The sequence below is a fragment of the Panulirus ornatus genome, chromosome 47 (assembly GCF_036320965.1).
Source record: "Panulirus ornatus isolate Po-2019 chromosome 47, ASM3632096v1, whole genome shotgun sequence".
Taxonomy (NCBI): Eukaryota; Metazoa; Arthropoda; class Malacostraca; order Decapoda; family Palinuridae; genus Panulirus; species Panulirus ornatus.
The window spans coordinates 6,769,618-6,792,521 of record NC_092270.1 but is presented as its reverse complement, the minus strand read 5'-3'; the positions used below and the strand labels follow the sequence as shown (position 1 = coordinate 6,792,521).

The 22,904-nt window shown below is 36.1% G+C and overlaps 1 protein-coding gene across 2 annotated transcripts in view; it reads right to left on the bottom strand.

Moving 5' to 3' along the window:
• The window catches only part of S1P (membrane-bound transcription factor site-1 protease), a 50,132-nt gene extending 35,490 nt beyond the window's left edge, over positions 1–14,642 (bottom strand). The window contains exons 1-8 of one of the 2 annotated variants that reach the window (XM_071689582.1): positions 14,489–14,642; positions 9,682–10,314; positions 7,934–8,085; positions 6,000–6,455; positions 5,543–5,660; positions 4,060–4,283; positions 2,481–2,665; positions 851–967 (exon numbers count right to left, since the gene is read on the bottom strand). In XM_071689582.1, coding sequence (XP_071545683.1) covers positions 851–967; positions 2,481–2,665; positions 4,060–4,283; positions 5,543–5,660; positions 6,000–6,455; positions 7,934–8,085; positions 9,682–10,273 — 1,844 coding nt within the window. In that variant the 5' untranslated portion in view covers positions 10,274–10,314; positions 14,489–14,642. Of the gene's footprint in view, positions 1–850; positions 968–2,480; positions 2,666–4,059; positions 4,284–5,542; positions 5,661–5,999; positions 6,456–7,933; positions 8,086–9,681; positions 10,315–14,386 lie in introns of both variants that reach the window. The other variant, XM_071689583.1, reaches the window with a different exon arrangement.
• Positions 14,643–22,904: the final 8,262 nt, after the last annotated feature.

Below are 22,904 nucleotides of genomic sequence, written 5' to 3'. Positions count from 1 at the left end.
TGCAGACAGGAAACAGTAACCTGTACAAGTCTTGGGAGTGTTTTTAAAACGGTGGGATTGTGTTGTGGTTGTTTACTACTTGTTGGGTCATTTCAGTGTGTACATGCTTTGTTGTTTTGTTAGGAGAGGACGGGTTGTGAGTATGATTTATTGAAGTCTGTGGCAGAGAGAAATTTTTATTCTATTTTGGGTGGTGGCTGGTTATGGGGTGGTTTAGATGCAAAATGTTTAATGCTGTTCCATGTATACTGAGTTGAGAATATATTGGAAATAAAGTTTTGTAATTGTACAAGTTTTTAATATTTGTGATTGCTAGGTAGCCGGTGATTGTCCTAGTGCTTTGTTTTGTTTGGTCTGTAGGTATGTTATATTTGCTTTTGAATGGCAGGGTAACCAGTCAGGTAAAGCATAGTTTAGAGTGAAGCAGATAAATTGTTTACAAAAGATACCAAGGCATTCTTTTTTTTCTTAACCAAATGTGGTACCAGTAAGTTTTCTGAGGGCATTTACTGTGTTTATACATTTTGTATTGATGTTTGTGGTGTGGGAAGCAAATGTAATATTTGTGTTGTATGTGATGCCCATGATGGATAGAGTTTTGCTAAGTGGGTGTCACTGATTATTCTGGTTAACATGAGAGAATAGATTTTTACCTTTAATGTATGTTCCTTTTCTAAATTTGTTTCATAATTAGTATATTATTATCCCTCCACTGTATCTGTGGTGAAATCTGGAAGCACTACCCACTTTTATTCACAAGAAATGAAAAAAAGGCCAAAAACTTGTATCATGTATATTTTTCCAAGAGTAATGATACACAAACTTCATTCACTACTAAAATGCTCCTTACCCTTGAGGCAGTTCCCAGGTTGTCATGCCTCTAGATGAAAAGCGAGCAATCTGGTCTTCAAAATTGATGCCTCCAACACCAATCACGTCCATTTGGTCTGCTGGGTTATTAAGAGTCCTGCAATAAATTTTAAACAGCTCATTAAGATAATGAGTCTATATAAAAGCCTAAGAAAACACTCCCCAGGCATGTACAAGTATCACTTTCTCATCAATGCTCAACACTATACAACATGGCAAACACAAATTCAGCATATCACTGGGCTTATCATGACCAAGATTTAACTTCCACTGAGAAGTAACTGAACAGTTACTAGGAGAAATACTGCAGTAGGTGGCTAGCATCCATTGTCCACAAAAGTACTACTTTCTAGGTAGCAGGGAAGTTATAAAGTGGTTTTCATACTTGATCACTGTTTCTTGCATTAGCAAGAAAGCACCAGGAAGGAAAAAAAAAATGTCCTCATTCCCATACATCCATTCTCTAGTTGTCATGTGTATTGAATCAAAACCACAGCCCTGTATCTACAACCAGCCACGGACCTTTCCATGTTTTCCTCAGCTGCTTCACATGACCTGGTTCAGTCCCCTGACAGTATGTTGCCCCCTACTGACCACATCCCTCCAATTCACTCTATCCTGTACACATCTTACACCCTCCCACATGTTAAATTTGGCCTAAAAATTTAAAGCCTTATTCACTCCATTCTTCCATCTCTAATTGTTTTTCCATTCTCCATTTGTCAACCTCTTCTCACTCATTCCATGTGTCAAATCCATTTCAGCTAACCCTCTTCAACTATCTCATCCATACTCTTCTAATTACCATACCTCCCTCTTACCCATCTTTGCTTATCTAAATCAACCCTTCTCACCATATATCTTTTAATACCTGCCTGTTCTTCCTGCCTTAGTAAAGTAGTGCCAGGAGCAAGCAGACACCAGGCTCACTTGCAAAGCATCCAATCGAGCAGTCAAGCTAGTTCTCATGAAACCAATGCCTATCACTGACAACCAACATTTACTATGAGTGACTCTCTAAAACTAAAAACGAAACTTAAGGACAAAAAGGTCTTCAGCACCACATGGAGGTCAAGTGGACTAAGATTAACAACTGGTTTGCCAAGGGAGACTGCTCATATTTGTGAATTCAAGTTTAACTCAGCTTATAACTAGTGAGCTCATGAAAGCCAAATGTTGAATCAGGGAAGTAACCACAATGCTAAGATATCTAGCTTCTTTTTTCTTGAATGCTTAAACTACTTTTTGCTTGGATAGGTCATAAGCATAAGTCTGTTGTTAGTTATCAAGTGCAGACATAGTGTGATATTTTCATTGCAAGCACCATTGAAGTATGGTTACTTCTACAGTGTGAATATGAGAAGTGACAGTAATAATTTAGTTATTCACCCATATGTGGTGTTCCCATACTCCACTTACAAGTGGTAATGCTGAGCTGTAAGTCACTTTGACAAGGCTTTACCAATGTCAGCAGATAAAAAGGAGTACACCGTTATCTGGACATACCTGCCCTAAAAGAGCCCACATTATCCTGCTTATGCATGGAGCACACCCTCAAATCTGCAGGAGCCCCATAAACGGGGTACTGGGTTAGATAAAATCTAACTTACCCATACAATGGTCCATCATTACCAATGGCTGATACCATTATCACTCGGTTTGCAGTCAACTCCCACACTTTGTCTACAAAAGGATGATCCATGAAATCAGGGCCTCCAATGCTTAAATTAAGCACATCCACCTTCTTCAAGATTGCATAGTTGAAAGCATCAAGGAACCAAGATGTGTATGAAACCTGCAACACAAAAATCATGGTTAACTGCATATTCAAGGGCATTTCAGCTTTGACCTGTACACTAGCATCTTTCCACTTTTATGTTAGTTTTTCATTTCAGTGACTCTTTACTTCTTATTGTGTAACAGTTTATAATCAACCACAACAAATGTTTCCTCAATCTTCATGTTCCAGAAGGATTTGTAATTTCTAACATGTCTAACAACTTAATCACCAGAAGTAAAAAGAATAAAAAAAAAGCAGGGGGGGGGGACTAGGAGTGAACTAAAGAGAAAGAAAAAAATCTTAACCAGAATTTTTTTCCTTTTTTCCTGACATACACATTCAGTTGTTACCAAGCATGTATTGTGTGGCAGTGTGTATACATTTAATCAATTTGCCTTCCTCAGTTAAGTAACAACTCCTCTTCTGAATTACCTTCCTATAAAAACACAAAGCAGTATTTAAAATGTCAGCAAAGATGTTATTCTAATATCAAATTGCAATACTAAAAGAAAATACCAGAGTTAAATGCAGGAATTCAGGCAAATTACTCACTGATGGTAAAGTTAATGGAATTTCATTAAAGATTTTGCATAAACCATACTGTTAGTATTATAGAATTTCATTAAAGATTTTGCATAAACCATACTGTTAGTATTGGTACCTGTACATCTGCTGTTGATGTGAACTACATATGTGATATGAAGTCAGTAAGAAATTATTCCATACAGCAAGTTCAGGTTGAGCAAAAAAAATCCACCCCCCCCCCAAAAAAAAAGTCCATTTTTGCACTCTTAGTGTCATATTGTATTTATATAATGTTATCAGAAAGTTCTGTGCCCAACAATCGAAACAGAAAAATGCCAAACTTGAGTTTTACAATTTACGTTAATTCTTTCTACAGGTATAAATTATATTCATGATTTTTACCACATGTATCGATTCCTCTGTCAATAGGCATACTCCTTCAAACAGCAAATCAAACATATAGTATTCCTTTCTGGCTTCTAAATGTTGGTAGCATATATGCCCATACCATTCATTAACTAGGTCACATTATACTCGTCATGCTATTACGTCAATAACTGTATGGCTGTTGGCAAAACAAGGGGTAGGCCATTGTGATAACTGTACATTTTCCTATGCAATGAAGCAATGAAACTCTTTACCCTCTCACATCTTTCCTAACAGCTATGTCCTGCCCTTTTTTAAAAAAAGCAGGTCTTCCACTTCCTCCAAACTCCCCAAATATTTGTCCTCTTACTTCTCCCTTTCTTTAACCTCTTTCATATCTCCTTTAAGGCCTATCCTAGATGTGGCCTTCTATCCACGACTAGAGATAAAAGTGCCAATGCAATACCTCAACCCATAATATAAGGACGATGTTCAACAATGCTGTGTTCCTAACTCACCTGATTATTAGTAAAGACACGATAAATGTGTAACTCTGCATCAGGAGCAAACCCAAGACATGTCTTGCCATTGGATGCTATCACCCCTGCCACAAAGGTACCATGCCCAAGGCCATCATCTAAAGTCTTTTCATTGGTCCAATTAGTGCGTTCTTTGATACGTTTGAAGTGAGGATGAGACTTTGAAAGACCAGTATCAAACACAGCCACTTTAACTCCAGCACCTGTAAGGCAAAACAAAGGAATTATATTGAGCCAAAGCTCTGAATTTAAAGGACTAAAGGCAAAACCCCTTTCATTCCATTCCATGAAGAAAGAAAACAAAGTCTTTGGACTAAACCAAAACTCATGATGAACCATTTCTTACCTTTTTAACCTACTGGGGAACTATCACTAGAAAGGATTATTTTTTGTAGAGACTCGGTTAGAGGGAGTTCCTTGCATGCTTATCTAATACCCTACATTAGTTCAATATCTGTAAAGCACATTACGCAAGGGCAATGGAGTGGAATATAAGCTGAAACATCAGTGTACCAAGTAAAATAAGCTTCTATGGTACTGTACCGCTTGCTTTGAATAAGCAGCCCTAAGGTTTTATTTCCAGTATGGAGAGCTGGAGCAAAGACATACAGTAGTTCCATTCCAATCAAAAGGGTAATGTTCCTGGAAGAACTCATGGTTGGTAAGATACAGGGACTATGGGAAATGGGGATTGGTCGAAGGAGAATGTCTCTAGCGGTACATACCTTGCATCCAACAATGAACATTTCAAGGTTCAAAATAAGCATGTTTAGCTTCAAAAACATGCTTATTCTATGAAAGTACAAAGAAGTAATGTAAAAAAAAAAAAAAACCAGGTAATATGAAGGCAGTATGTCAATAAGGATGCCATCCATCTGTTGTAACAAAAAATTGCCAGCCAACTATGCCACACAAAAGGCTAATTTGATACCCTTTCAAGAAATACCACCTCCTACCTCTCCCTAGGAATGGTGGTCTGCTGGGCTGGGCTACAATCAACTAGCAGCCACATGACACTTGCCTGATGCATAGAAAAAATTTTAGTGGTGCTACGGAAAACCGTGGATACTCAAAACTTGATGCCACGTGTAATAAACACTAACTTGGTGGTGATGCCATGTGTAATAGACATCAACTTGGTGATGATGTAAGTTTTGTAATAGATGCAGAAATAAACATATAAATCTCTGCAAGAGAATGCAATACTAAGGCAGCTATAACATAAAAGGTTATGAAATATTAATGAGTTCATGGCACCCACAGTATGCAGGCATTTTCTTACATCGTAAGACTATTAATAGGGCAGCAGATGCACGTTTTTGCATCCATTTACAATAAGGGATTTGAGTACAATTTATGTATATTAAGGAATATACATATAAAGAAAAATTCTGACAGTAACTGAAAAAAGTAAAGAAATGGTAATCAATCTTACATTTCTTTACAAACTGAAATGACTTACCTGTGATTCCCATGCTCCATAATACATCAGCCTGCAAAGTTGATGTGATTTGTCTTGGAATAGTTCGCAAAAGACGACGGCTAGAGTGTCTGCCTGTTGTCTGCCAAAATGCTGTTCCCTATAAAAAGAAAAACATTAAATATCAAAATATGAGTGGTCACACAATCACTTGTTGTAAGTGGAAAGGTAACTCCATATCAAAAAAAGCATTGTAATGCCAGTTGATGCATAGCCGGTAGTCACATTCTCTTACACTGTTATGAGTTATCAACATGATATTCTTTGTTAGGTCAAAGCCAAAGGTTTTAACTCGCTTGTCTAACTGGCTATCTACTAAATTATGAAAAGAATGAGAATATCATATAAAATGAGAACTAAATTAATCAAATGAATGAGAATATCTTATTGAATGAGGATTAATATAATTAAATGAGAATCAATAAAACGCAATACCCACTAGAGTTAAGGAGGAGCGTCGTAATGGTCGTGAGGCAGGCCACATGCCATTTTCGTCATCTTTGCTACACTCAGTCCCACTGCAAGGAGTAATTTTCTTTTGCTGTTGTTTAATCTCTACTCCACTAGAATCTGCCTCTGATAAATAGCTGTCATAATCCACTTCTAATTCTATCTTGTCTGTGTCTTCATCCTCCTTTGATTCATCATCCAAATCAGACCTAGTGTCTAAGACAGTTCTCATGGTGGTTTCATTCACACTGTACATCACTAGTCTTTCATCTGACTCTGTAATATTGGCAAAAAGAATATCATCCCACATATCAATATCAGCATCTTCATCTGTGTCATTAACGTAGTGAAGGTGCCGGATGACCATGCGCTGCGCTGTTACTCTTTTCACTGCTGGGTGATCCTTCAGGGCATCCAAACCACCATTTTTTCTAAGTTCTTGAATCTGGAAAAAGATTTTAACAGGATCTTTGAGTTTTTATTGCCACTTTCCTGTCTTGGGAGGACAGTCTATCCCCAAATCACCCACTATCCTCTGACAAGGACTTATCAGGCCATAGTTCCTCCACAGCATTAGTCTAAATGGGATAGAACTCAAAAGTTGTGAAGGTGTCTGGGAGTGACAAGTAAGAAGGATGACAGTGAGAAGGCAAATCTAAAGAGTAGATTAGTTCAAAGAAAAAGGGTTCAAAGTCCTCTGAGAACCCTATTGAATGAAAAATGGTAAAGTATGGAAAATCCATGTACAAACTGCTGGTACATCAACATCATAAACAGCAGTGGATAGTGGTGGCACCATTAATGTATTAACATTAATTTTCTCTAAAGTTACACTAATGATTACCTTTTACTCACAACTATTTGCTGTTTTCAATGTCTGTGAGGTAGTATCAGAAGCAGATGGAGAGCAGCCAAATTTCTTAATATCTACTCTCCAGCATTCAGGTATAATGCAGCGAGACCAGAGCCCCCATTCATGACCTAGTCCAATGGACCATTCCATGGTTTCCCATGATAACTTCATATGCCCTGACAGCATGTTGCACCCTATGTATCAGATGGCTTTCATTTTCTCTATATCCCACACACCTTTTTCCTCTCTTGAATGTTCAGGCCCCATTATACTTTAAGCCTCTTTCACTCCATTCATCCATCTCCTCACTCTCCTACTTTCCCTTAATCCCTCCACTTCTGACATGTATATCCTCTTTGTCATTCTGTCTTTGATCATCCTTTCCATGTGTCCAAACTAGCACATCTTGTTCAGCTCTCTTGATGATACTCCTCTTACTATGTCATTGCTAAAAAAAAAACCCTCCTTATGCTATATTGTCCTCAAGCATTTAATTTCCAGCATTGTCTATTCTTTCATTCTTTTGCATTCAGGCCCAAGATTCCCATCTAAGACAACATTGTTGAGACTACTAAATCATAAAAAAATTCTAAGATTATATATTGATAAAATTTTTATTTTGCTTTTGTTTTCTTATACAATCTATTTGATTTATGCATATCCTTGAGAATAACATCTTACTACATAGTTTGTTACAATTCTGAGTTCAATGTTCAAGGGTATTGTTTTCTTCATTAAAAGACATCTTACATTTTTTTATTTTTTCCTCAAATTTTTTCCATATCCCCATCCACTCTTGTAACTTAATCTAACCTACTAATACCCTTATAACTATTCTTGCCACATATTTAGGATCCAACATCTCAGTATATCTTATCTCTTATCATCTCCCTTCATACTCTAACATTACTCCCTTTATAACTGAAATTCTTCAAGTACCATCATCAGCAAAGTTACTTGAATCACAATGAGTCAAATTAATTAAAGTCAAATGTACATTAAAATCACAAATTATCATAATAATAATGGATTTATAAAAGAAAATATTACAATTATGTGAAAAGACATACCTGAACAACGTCAAAATCACTTGGATAGTCACTTGCTGGATTATTCCTTGGCAATACCTCCCATCGGACTACATTAGATTCATTAAGTGCTGCCTCAATAAAACGTTCGCGTGCTTCTTGCCTGTAGTATCCCTTAAAAGCTATGATGTATTCTGTGGGTAAAGATAATTACAGTACTTTCTTGCAACAAAGTAGTTTATCATTCAATCCAATTATAGTATCTAATAATATCAATCAAAAGCAGGGTGGCACATGCAAAACATTCATTTATTTCACAATTTCCAGGAGTCACAGATCAAACAGCAAGACTCAGTACATTCACTAAAGAATTCTACATGTTGGTTTGGGTATCATGTTAAAGTTAGAAGTGTGAAATCATTAAAGAGTTTGTTAAAACCTCTGGTTTTGACATACTTAAGTGCCCGTCCCAGCTCCGTAAGTTCAGAAAGTATGTCTAATGCTGTATGGAAACATTATAAGGAAAACTGCAATAGGTTTGCCTGATAATGCATATAGTTGCTTTCTTAAAAAAAAAAAAAGGGGGGGGTGAAAAAATAAAATAAATTACTAGAGCTTAATCATCTCATTATCATTCACTAATGGTTTCTTTTTTAGCATTTAAACTAGAAATGAATAACATTTAAAAATGACACCTTTAGTTAAAAAGCATGTGTTTAAAAATGACACCCTTAGTTACAAAAGCATAAACCTAATTCATAAATTCAGTCATTTGGAGTACTGTAAACTTCAGGGTTTATATGATTTGTAGCTGTAAACCTTTTGTTGCATTCATGTCATGTATGGTTCATTTTGTGAAACAGTATCAACAGACTTTTCATCTCATCTCAAAAAAAAAAAAAAAAAGACTCATTACAGAAGGTAAGAAAAGCACAATGTGTATTCCAATGAATTATAAAGAAATCAAATAATCAGTATCAATATGCTTAAAACTGTAACATATTGGTGTCTATCTTGTTTGGTAAAACTGCTGTCCAGCTGGATGGCCAGATATTACAATATAAATAGACAGGCGGGATAATCAGATACTCCCATATATCCACCCCATCCCTAGAAGTGTCTTCCAAAATATAAATACATATGTTACTTTTTCTTTTACTGCTATCTACAGTCACATCATTCACTTGAATGCCATTGGTGAGCTATGATAGAATTTTACTATTGACAGACAAGCAGACTGATGATAAAATTCTATCAGTTACTCTAAAAGAATACTCTGGGAGTATTTAATGACTTGATAACTTTGATAACCTTTATATAACAGTACCCTAGCACATGTTAATTATTTGCCTTTCTCATGCCAACAATATGTTAGTAAGGAATTTTTTAAAAACATTTTGGTGATGCTACCCTTCAATGAATGTCAAGTAAGATACTGTGAGTCCACAAACCTCATTTCTTCACCATAAAATGGCTTGAAAAATACCTGCAGTACACTATAAATCTACAAGTCTGTCACAATAAGCACTCCAATACAGTAAAAACATGTTAAAATGACAAACAGGCATTTAACTGAAATGATCTAGCATGATCCAGAAACCATGACTTCAGTCACCAGTCCACAAATATGCATGCAACCATGATTATCTTAGGCAACAGTGCTGATAAGTCACAACTACCCAAAATTCTATCCTGATGAGGAAAAACTTGGGTAAAATGTAAACTTAGTATTCCCTTGAAAACAAACAATATCCCTACTGAAAAAAAAAGAAGTTTCTTAATATATTTACCATTTTCCACAATGCTGGATGAGTACTGGATTTTTACTTGTTGACCTTGACTTTTCCCACACGGTTCTTCTGTTGGTCTTTTGCCCACCTTTTCTTCACCAACTTTCACTTTATCTTTAAACATAGGATCCTTATCTACAATATTTATAAAATCTGCATCAGTTACACTGCTAAGTCTTCTTGCCACAAACATTAAATTATCTTCACTATCAAGGCTTTCACCATTACTACTGTCAAGTGCTCCATACGATGCTCTACTTAACACACATAGCATTAGCACCACCCCAAGATTAATCCTCCAATCAGGCCTCCATCTCACCGTCCGCCTTGGGGTCCACCAATAGCTACCTTCTCTAGTTCTAGAATTCACTAATTTTGAACTATATGAACACAGTTGACTCCTTTCCTCTTGTTCTGAGCATTCTCTTGGCAAAGTTTTTACTCGAGTTAAAAATGCATCCGAAGACGTTGCTTCTGTGTAGGCAATTATTCTTTGTGATATTTTTTTTTGTACATCTTCATCTCTGCATGATCTTGTGGTGTTGCCCTTAATTACAGCTGCTCTCTCCTTCCACCGAAAGTTTGGCTTCATTTTGTGCTTGAGGTACAGATAACTGAATTTACATTCTTTACCTGTAAAAGTGAGTCTATCTTTAGTTCAGTTCTTAAAACAAATTGTTTCAGTAAAAAGCAATATAAAAGTATATATGTTAAAGCAGGTGGTACATTCAAGAAATGGAAATCATTACATGATATACAACTGAGCAGTCTTTAGAATGGGTTGTGTGATGTGGGTCTACAAAAACAAATTAATTAACAGAGGGGATACAAATTACATGGGCTTCTTTTACATTGTATGTAAAGTTAACAAAGCTGACAGAGTGGATGTGATGTCAGTATCAAAAGGAAATATTTTGAAGAGTTTGGTTGAAAAAGTACAAGAAGGATAAATGACACAGAAAGGGCATGTGAAAAGAATGCAGGGAGAATGAATGTATGACCAAGAGGCAGTGGATAAGTACTAAAGAGAACATCAGAGGTAAATTGAAATAGGAAGAGTAAGGGATTGTGTACATAAATGAGGTCAGTATGGAAAAATGCATAAAGACCATGGCCAATGGAGAAAGTTCTAAAAAAAAAATACTGAATGGTAACTTAACACTTTTATGGAGCAATTTCTTTGAAAAGTTTGTTGCCCCATGAAAAAAATATATCTGTATACCATACACTCTTTTAACCAAAGTATGAAAAAAATGCAGTATACTTTCCTCTACATTGATGTAGGAGTATGCATATTGTGCTTCAGACCATGGCATATGTCCTCTTTATTCATGCAAGAATATGATGATTCCTTTTAGGGAATGATTCTGTTCTACATACAATGAAACATTACAAACTTTAGTTTCTTAACAGGCACAATTTTAATCATCCCATAAATATCATTTACACATCTTTTACATATTGTACACATTTTCTTTCATTCTGCTCACATTATTTAGGTATCTTCTTCTAATTATTTACTTGAATGAATTGGAAAAACTATTTTCTTCATATATATAAACAGTAATGCAAGAAAAAAATGTTCTTTCTGAAAAATTACTCAATGTAACTGCATAAATCTAGCTTTCCGTTATGATAACAAAGTTACACTTTGAAGATCTAAGGAGATTCATGATGTGTGAAATTTTTTCCCGCTAAGTTATGTTACCAGTGACAATTATAAATGAGATGTGGTCATACATCAGCTAGGAATCTAAATGGGAGCATGAAGGTCAAAAGCAATAAATGTTGCAAGGCTCAGTGTACTGCATAATACTATGATGGTGGCATGGCAGAATGAAAGGGTTAAAGGACATTAACAGTATTTCCTGCTCAAAACTTCAAACATAAATGAAAGGGTTAAAGGACATTAACAGTATTTCCTGCTCAAAACTTCAAACATACTTGGCATTACATATGATACACATAACTTCACTTCCCACACCACAAACATCAACAAAAAAGCTCCAGCATCTTGCTTGCCCTCATAGGAGATGTTAGCACACAGCATCTATTTCTTATATCATTAGTGCCTTGTAAAGTGTCACTGGTTTTTCCTCTTTTGTGTTGAAGGACTGCAATATCCAGCATATCTTATTAGAGGAGGCAACTGAAGCTTTGTGTTCACTCAAGTTATGTTGTTACACTGCAACATCTTTTACTCAATTAAATCACGATATGGTATCTATATGTTTAGCATTTTGGACTGCTTTCTTGCATCTTCACCCTGGTGAATACCTGATGTGGTCTTTAAGGAACTAAGCCCCTACAGCCCAGGCTGGGTTCAATTTGCTTGGTTGGGTCATGTAAACTCCACAATCTGGCTAGTTTAGTATGCTTTGTTATTCCTTGTCTAGGACACTCTTAAAGTTCTCTAGTGTGCATCCCATGGTGTTTTTGATCCTTGCAGGCGAGGTACTGAAAAGACTTGGGCCCCAGAAGTTTAAGGTGTTGTCTTTTTGTCCATATTGCACCTTTGGATATCAGAGGTAATATTCAACAGACTTCCATATAAGCCTGTTGTACTGTCCTTATACCAATAGAGTTGGAACCTTGTCCCACTGAAAAGCATGGCCAAGAAGTCTATTTATATCGGTTTGTATTTCCTCAGTGTCTTCTGTTGAAACACTTCATACTCATTGAAGTATCATCTGCAAAGACTGACAGGACATTATGACTTATATGTGCATCACTGTCAGATATGAGATTAAAAAAGAGGAGCATAGAGAAAATTTTCTTGAGGAACTGAACCTTTCACCATGGAAACACTGGAAATAGCATGATTTACATGAGATCTGTTACCTAAAATCTTCCAATATTCCAGTTATTCCTATCTAATGCATTTGGTTTGCTGAAACTCATATTTATCAAAGGTTAATGCAAAATCTGTATACCTGACACAGGTATATCACATCAGCATTTTGTTTTTCTTGCCCCTTTTGCAACTTCATCATAGTGATTAAACAGCTGTGATGGACATGATTGTAATACCACCCAAAAATCCTGTTGTCTTGGGTGATGTAGACTATTTGTTTCCAAAATGTCAAACTCTCAAAAACTTTGATCAGGTGCAATGTCATTGCTAATGGTCAGTAGTCTTTTGGGACTGCTTTACTTCCTCTTCTTTAGATTAGGGTGAATTTTCAAAATCTTAGGAAAGATGCCAGAGGCCAGACTTTGTATGAGTGATGTTTTGTAGATCTTTAGCATGTTAAAATTCCATAAGTCTGTCCCTAAGGCAGAGTGATTAGGTATGTTCAGTAGCTCTCTCAAAGTCCCATAGTGAAGTTGCAAGATCTACCTCCTAGTTGCAGCACAGAGATTGCTGTTTAGGAAGAAGCCTGCTGGATCATTTACCTTTAAATTTTCGATGACTGTACATGTATTCATATTCAGCAATGTTATATAAATTTATATAAATCTCAATTATTAGGTATGTTATGTGTTGTTTTCATGTTCTATTGATTTTTGGTAAATGTGTGACCTATGTCGACATTGTTTAACCACACACTTTAACACTCATGTTAAAAGTCTAGGATTGTTCCCTATTCTTATGAAATTTAATCATGGAGAAATTTCACTCTGTAATGCTTGTGTAATTTATACAAAATGCAGTATCAGTTGTGGAGCATGATTCAGAGCATCAGTTATCTATATACAATATCAAATAAAGCACTAATAATATATGAAATTAAATAGGGTTAAATCAATTAAAAGTAGGAGAAACATGAAAAAAAATCAACACAAAAATCTCACCATCAGCTGAAGAATTCAATAATGTTGGAGTATTTCTGCAATCATTTATACTACTAGGTTTTTTTCTACATATGTATTATCTAATTTCATATTTACCACATATTTTTCCTGGATAGCAAATGAAAACCGTCACTTAAGTTGTTTAACATCATTTGGCATAGTATAATAATCCAAATCATGCCCCTTAAGTGCTGCTGTGTTCTCTAAACGCTGCACTTGAACATCAGAAAAGGGGTACTCAGGTGATTAATTATAAGAACTACACAGACACTGGAGAACAAAATCACTCAATATTCAAGGCTAATAGCAAAAAAACAACTATAATACAGTCCTCACCATTATCGCATTATGTAATATCATATTATAGATTGTTCTTTAATGCATGCTCTGCCATCCTTACTCTACTCTTTAAACACAGTATTACCATTACAAAACGAAACCATTCACCATCCAAAGCTATTACTGGCTTAAATACTACCTCACCAAAGCAAGTTGCGACAACTAATGTGAAGAGCATTTTGGTTAGTCATGCCATAATATTCAATCAATTTAAACAATTAAAATAGAACGAGAGCTTCATATTATACATGGTGCTTGCATCTGTTGTCTTTTTGTGAGCAACCCTCCCATACACTCACAAGGTGTTCATGATATACTGAACTTCAACATTCTTAAATCTGAAGTAGGCTTTCTTTTCAAATTCCGTGAACTTCTGAACTCTGTAAGTTTACCATGGCTTATACAAAACAAAGTATTACAACCTGTCTGAACAACACCAAAACCAGGAATTATGGTAAGAATGGCCTTGTTAAGTCTTTGAGGTCATATTGCCTCTCGTCTCTCAGATTACACACGATATCTTAATTACCCACGACTCCCCAATCTCATGTAGTCAACACCTTCCAGGTACCTGAGGAGGAACTTAAGGGACATGTCTACATCAGACAGCACACAGAAGGTCCTTAAGGCCACAATGAGTAGTTTTTGATGGACGAAGTCCCAGTCTACTTACCACTGGTCCATCACTTCCCACATCCACCACAGATGTCTCAATGTTTTGCATCGTATGAGAAATAAACATTTGATACCGATTGACTTTTATCAGTTTTCCTTTTAATTAATAAAAAAGGATCACATTGAAGTGGACTTGCTCTGCGTAACTTTCCTCAATCCTTCTTAATCCGGGAATATAGCGTCCGATCCTCCATGAAGAAACCGATTTTCCTCCTTATACTGAGGGAGGAGTGCTGGAGAACGGAGCCTCTCGTGTCAACAAACCTTAGCCCAGTCCGCGTGACACTACATCCCGAGAAACACTTCATATTTCATCAACATTACTGATCTTATCTCATTCTAATGACGTGTACATTATCTCTCAGCTCCAACACTGTTTGTGAAAAACACGACATTGTTTACGTACTTTTTTCATGCCTGCAAAGGAAGAGGGAGAGTTCAAATAACGGTATATATTCCAGACCTCTTAGTTTTACTTGTCATTCCCCACCAGTGATTTCCTTGCTTTCCACAAAGACTGAGGAACATTATGAGCAAGCAGATGGGAGAAACTAGAATCCTGCGTGTTTCAAGAATTCACTTGTGATATACCTATCGTACAACCTGAATTGAGCATGTTTTACGATATTCATAATGTCTATTGGTATATATATATATATATATATATATATATATATATATATATATATATATATATATATATATACGTTCGCCGTTTTCCGCTTAATTTAGGTAGCTCCGGGAACAAACTAAGAAAGGCTGCATTCGCTAACGTCTCCCTTTTAGCTGTCATGTGCAATGCACCGAAATTACAGCTCCCTATCCACTATCAGGTCCCAAAGACCTGTCGAAGGCTTACTCTGAGTTCTCCATGTACACTGGTTCAGTCCACGTGTAGCACGTCGACCCTTGTATACCACATATTTTCAGTTCACTCTATTCTTTGCACGCCATTCACCCTCTGCCAACTCTGGCCCTGATCATTCAAAATGTTTTTCACTCTATCCTTCCATTTCCAATTTTCTTACCCTCCACTTCTGATATATATATATATATATATATATATATATATATATATATATATATATATATATATATATATATATATATATAATTATCATCAAACAATCGGTTTCCCACATCAGCGAGGTAGCGCCAGGAAGCAGACGAAGAATGGCCCATCCACTTATATAAACATATAAACATAACCGCCCACTTATGCACCTATGCATATGTATACATGTATATCAAAATATACATATATACAGGTACATATTAATACTTGCTTGCCTTCATCCATTTCTGTCGCCACCCTGCCCCACTGGAAAACAGCATCGCTACCCCCTGCTTCAGTGAGGTAGCGCCAGGAAAATGGACAAAAAGGTCACATTCGTTCGCATTAAGTCTGTGGCTATCATGTGTAATGAGCAGAGTCTTTAGCTGTCATGTGTAATGCACAGAAACCACAGCTTCCTATCCACATCCAAGCCCCACAGAAATATCCATGGTTTACCCTAGACGATTCACATGCCCTGGTTCAGTCCACTGACCCCGGTATATATATATATATATATATATATATATATATATATATATATATATATATATATAGAAGAGAGAGAGAGAGAGAGAGAGAGAGAGAGAGCAGCCCTTTTACTTAGGGAGAATGCTGTGCCCTGTATTGCACATTGATTGCAAGTGAAGATATGGATTTAAATGACCAGACATTTTTCCAAGTGTACTGCTTTGGCACTAACCTTTAATGTTTTCTTTGCACATAGACTGAAACTATTAGCTGTCCCCTTACAATAGAAAAACGTTTGTATATCCCATTGCCTGTGTATGCATGCGTGGAGGGAGTTCTACATTCTAGGAGGCCAGTCTGTTAACCTTTCGCTTCAAGTTGCATATTCTGCAACACTTGCACATTCTGCAACACTTGCATTCACCGTTCCTTTTACTTTGGTTTGTTCGTATGCTTTCTGACATGCTTCGTACTCCTTTGTGTTATGTTGATCGGTTCTACTTTCAGAGAACTGTTAAATGCCAACATTATCAAGTAAATGCAGGTAGTACTGTGTCCATGTTCCCTCCTCTCTTATAACGCGGGCATTTGTTTAGCTGCCATCCTCATCTTGTAAGTATTTCCCCTTACTATGGGTATATTCAATGTTGTTTGCCGTTGAACTTCCCAAATTAATCATGAATACTATGATTTAGGTTTATTGTATGCGTTTGATATATTAGGGAACATATTATCCTTGAAATTCAATGTAGTTTTGGCACTGATCTGTATGTAATTAACCTACTAAATACGAAACGCCACAACTCAGTCTCGCGAGCTTCTTCCCCAAAAATGAGTTATGACCTGACCTTACCACACCTCTTCCCAACATCACCCTACGTTTTATTTGGATTTATAATCCACCAGGAATTTGGTCATAGGGAGAGAGCGTCTAGTATTGTGTTGCAAGCTGTTACAGTCCCATGTACTCACCGTGGGTCTCGCATTCTAATAAGTCTCATGTTTAACCTCACTTTAAAACGTACTTCGGTATGATTAACGATATTACTTTGTGAAGGAGAATGCAGCTTTACACTCCAGAAGACCCACCTCTTGACTGCACCTTGTTTTGTTGTTTTATTGTTATAACGTAAGTATTGCCAAGTGCTAATGGCTTTACTTAGTACGTACATTGTTCCACATTTGCTAATGGCTTTACTAAGTACCTACATTGTTCCACATTTGCTAATGGCTTTACTAAGTACCTACATTGTTCCACATTTGCTAATGGCTTTACTAAGTACCTACATTGTTCCACATTTGCTAATGGCTTTACTAAGTACCTACATTGTTCCACATTTGCTAATGGCTTTACTAAGTACCTACATTGTTCCACATTTGCTAATGGCTTTACTAAGTACCTACATTGTTCCACATTTGCTAATGGCTTTACTTACTCCGTACATTGCTCCACAGGCCCGCTACTCCGTTGTAGGTGAACTACTCTCAACAAGCTCCTTTTGACACTTTATGTCACCAATTGCCAGTTGTATCATTTGACTGTCGTGCTTGTAGACTCCGAAGTTCTGGTACACAGTACATCATCCGGGCCCCAAGGTGTGTAGGGCAGATATCATGTTTCTCCTTACCGTCTCTCCATGAGATGTAGTTAATTCAACAGCTTCCCTTTTCTTCCTGTAATCTATGCCTCGTAATTTCGACATCATTATCCATACCTTCCATTACGTCTTCTTCAACAGCTCATGTTTCCTCCATGGATGAAATTGTTGATGGACACTCTAATTAAGGTCAAACGTGTCATGTCTGCATTTATGTATCTCTTTAAACGCACTTGAAGGCCCTAGTGAATATATATATATATATATATATATATATATATATATATATATATATATATATATATATATATATATATATATAGAGAGAGAGAGAGAGAGAGAGAGAGAGAGAGAGAGAGAGAGAGAGAGAGAATGCAGACAGTTGCAGAGATTAATGTGGAACAGCCAGCTACCACGGTCCTTTCTTATTTACATGTTTTCCTCAGTAATATTACGGCGGTCAGAAGCTTGTCACAATTTCCAGACTCAAGTACTTGGCTCTTGTGTGGATTGGAAATTGATGCCAATTTTCTGACCTTCATATATGTATGTACTGCTGCAACATTTTGCACTCTGCTATTTACCTCCATTTCCTTTAGAGTACATCCCTCTGGATGTTTGGATGTGAAATTCTGGTTTCTGAAAGTTAAAAATATGAGCAGCTGAAATTTTGAGTCCATAAAGCACAGGATGTAGAAATGATATGCGAGGAGGGATCATTTAGTTGAAAAAATGAGTCTTTTGATATGGTATGGCCACGTATAACGTATGGCTGGTGATACGGTGGTATATATATATATATATATATATATATATATATATATATATATATATATATATATATATATATATATTTTTTTTTTTTTTTTTTTCAAACTATTCGCCATTTCCCGCGTTAGCGAGGTAGCGTTAAGAACAGAGAACTGGGCCACTGAGGGAATATCCTCACCTGGCCCCCTTCTCTGTTCCTTCTTTTGGAAAATTAAAAAAAATTGAGAGGGGAGGATTTCCAGCCCCCCGCTCCCTCCCCTTTTAGTCGCCTTCTACGACACGCAGGGAATACGTGGAAAGTATTCTTTCTCCCCTATCCCCAGGGATAATATATATATATATATATATATATATATATATATATATATATATATATATATAGATAGATAGATAGATAGATAGATAGATAGATAGATAGATATAGATATATAGATATAGATATATATTCCTATGAGTCCATGGGGAAAATGAAATACGATAAGTTCCCAAATGCACTTTCGTGTAATAATCACATCATCAGGGGAGACACAAGAGAGAAATATAAATCAATTGATATACACCGAAGAGACGAAGAAGTCCTAGCATCGTCTCTTCGATGTATATCAACTGACTTATATTTCTCTCTTGTGTCTCCCCAGATGATGTGATTATTACACGAAAGTGCACTTGGAAACTTATCGTGTTCCATTTTCCCCGTGGACTCATAGGAATATCTCGATCACGCGCAAAATTGTGATCCTTTCCAATATATATATATATATATATATATATATATATATATATATATATATATATATATATATATATATATATATATATATATATACACACACACACAATTTTTATTATTTAATCCAAATCCTCCTCTGATTCATGTATTAAAACAATATCATCTGCATTCATCATCTGTGGCAACTTCCTTTCTATTGTAACATGGTTCAGCGGCACACTTCAGAACATTACGTCACTCTCAAGTTCTTTTCTTTTTTGTGAGGATCAATTTGTAGATCTAGGTCTACAAATTGTGTGTGTGTGTGTGTGTGTGTGTGTGGGGGGGGGGGGGGGGGACTAAGATGCCCATTTCGTAGGGTAAACTTTAGCAAACTTTCTAAAGTGCGATGAATTATCGGTGTCAGAGTACAAAGAGGTTTTTGTTTTAATCCGTACAGTAAATGGCATTCAATTCAAACTCTGTGCTGTACTCCCATTCGTGATCTGATAATGTACAAGACACATCGGCTGTAACGTATGAATTTACAGAATGGATACACTAGCAGTGCAAGATGATACTGAAATATGTATCATCATTAACAAAGGATAGATGAAGAATTTACATATTGCAATCTAAAGGGACCCGATTCCAGATCCAGTTAAGAGCTTATTGTATGACCACATGTACTGTACTTGTACAAGCATATCAGTCTCAAAGGCTTCACCATATTGTTTTTGATCAAATTGTGTCAGTCTTCCAAACCTTATTAGAAAGTATTACATGCATTCGTTCTAGAAATTGTGTAAAATTGCATTTTATTAATTGTTTATTGTAAAGTACATCAAAAGTGAATATATCATTGTATTGTAAAGCTTGATAAATGTATGTAACTAATCAATATGAAGACTAAAAAGACTGCATCTCTCCATCGATTTTATAATGACTGTACAGTATTTGATTATAAGAATCTGAGAGACAGCTTTAACCCCTTGTTGATGATTTTCAGTTCTACACATTTATTAAGTTGACATGTTCAACTTTTCTTCTTTTTTACAAAGATTGAAATTCTTAAACCAGACCTCAACTCAACAAACTATCAAACGGTTGATATAGGACCCATCTGCAGGTAGTTATAGAGGGAGTAAACATTCTTCTTTGATGAGGCTATCATTACCACAGGGCAGAAAGGAGTATAATGTCATCAAATAATTTTTTTTTCCAAAGGAGTCCATCATGTCCCTTGTCATGCTGGGAATGTAGTTTCGAAACTGCAGGAGCCCTATAACAGCAGTCCCAGGGTTGTATGATTAGTTGTAACCTAACAGTATATCTTTTCCTCATATTAAGGCTTTTCTTACACCATATCAAAGCAGTTTCATTAATCCTGAGAGCAAAGATATAATCAGACATTAAATCAACATATCTTCGCTCATTTCTTATACCAAATTATCACAGACTATGATTTAGATTTAAAGAAATAATGCTGTACTTATTTCAAGTATAACTCATGCTGATTTCCATCCCCAGTAGTATTCATCAGTTACTTTGAATGCTATCGACTTTGTCCGCAAGACCAGTTTACCATTTCATAATATATAGGTAAAATAATGTTTCAAGCATAGGACTACAGGCAACATTCTGTGACATATCTAGGCCAGCGGTATCCATAAATCAAGATACTCTAATTTGCGCATATTATCACAGAGCCAGATTAGACCAGTAAAAGTTTGTTACATTCCAGTTTAAGGACACCAAAAATTAGCCCTAGAATATTATTGAATTTCTTTTCCAATGGTAACAGACTGTTTGGAGAATAGAATAATACTGGCAACGAAAGATTAGGATCTTTTCATCACAGAACAAAAAAAAAAAAAAAAATAGTGGTGAGGGCTGTGAAGATCAGAAGAAAATAAGAGGTTAGTTTCTTTGAAACCTGTACCAGTCTCTCCCTAAAAGCCAGCCAGCAGTCATTCTATTAACAGTGAGATTATTTGAAGTGTGTACTTGGTTTAGTGTTGTAATTGCATCTAATGTCTGTGTTGCTATATCCGTTTGTTGAATTCAAACGTATTTCTCCGAGTGCCTAATCACTGAAACAGATTGCTGTGTATATTTGATATGTGGCAAGACTTAGGAGATGATGGTGAATTGATCTGTTTTGTTGATATAAATGAGCATTAGGATAAATCTCTCCCTAGAATCATAGGGCAGTACAAAGTAATCCAAGAAATGTCATAGGTTCTGTCGTTCTACCTTAACATTTTACATCTTCCCTGATCTTCATTGTACTCCCCACTTTCGACTTATTTCCGTTACTGTCATACAGTAGAAATTATCTGATCAGACTCCATCCGTCTTTGTTACTGAAAATTTCAATAGTAACCTTAACGTGGAACTTAGTATTTATGTATAACCTTTCTGGATTTTACTCAAATGAAAGAAAACTTTGCCATTCTAAACATGTCAGGTTAGACTAATCTTCATAATAGAAGAAAACCTTATTCACCACAGGTAAACTGTAGTACCGTTCTATAGGTTTGTAATTTATGTTTCGTATCACTTTACAGTTCAGCAGGCCTGCAATATCCTCTATGTTTCACAGCCCTGCCCACTTTAGTGGGGAGGATAAAGACAAAAAACACCTTATATTTTCTTTACCATAAAGTTTTGCCTCGTCTTGAAACACCGTCATCTCACAATGTCATAATTCTGAGACACTTGGATTTATTATTTTCCCAGGTCGATTATAAGACCCTTTCCAAAACCCTTCAGGAACTCTTTCTTCTGACCCAGCTGGAATCATCCCTCTCCACACATACCACAGAAAATTGTCATATATATATATATATATATATATATATATATATATATATATATATATATATATATACACACACACAAGTATATTTCAGGCATATTAGCACGTCAGTTAAGCACGTGGACCAGTGCAACTCTATATAGATCCTGTGTAAAAAAAATTAGCATAATATATCATTCTTAAATAGTTACCCTATTTAACCACTGTTCGGTTCGTTACCATGTAAGAAAACGTAAAGTGCAGCTACTGTTAACCCACGTGCAGATCTACATCATGTCGTCGAATCACGATGCTAAAATAACATGAGGAATTACCTGATATACTTCGAGTAAAATTAGGACTCGATTCTTCTGTTTTACCCCCTTACCATCTGCACCTTACAGTTTCTAGGTATGTTCAAATTGTAGTAGATCCAGAATTTTTTTTAACTTTTGAACTCCTAGTGATTTGTTTCCAAATTCCATTAATACCCCCGACTCAGAATTTTAGATTTTGATCGAACTGCTACTTTGCTGAGTGTATCGTTAATTTCAATTCATTCATTTGAATAGGTACCTTTGTTAATTTCGAGATACCTCTTAATTATTTTACCTTGTAAGAAGCTTTTAAACAATGAAACGGGTAGTTAGAACGTTTTTCCCCACCAATAATTGACTCAGTTGATGAAATGTTGCCGCTGCTTTTATATGAAAATGAGTCCTTTCTTTTCTTTCAAACTATTCGCCATTTCCCGCGTTAGCGAGGTAGCGTTAAGAACAGAGAACTGGGCCTTTAAGGGAATATCCTCATCTGGCCCCCTTCTCTATTCCTTCTTTTGGAAAATTAAAAAAAAAAAAATAATGAGAGGGGAGGATTTCCAGCACCCCGCTCCCTCCCCTTTTAGTCGCCTTCTACGACACGCAGGGAATACGTGGGAAGTATTCTTTCTCCCCTATTCCCAGGGATAAATGAGTCCTAAACCTTTTATATATATATATATATATATATATA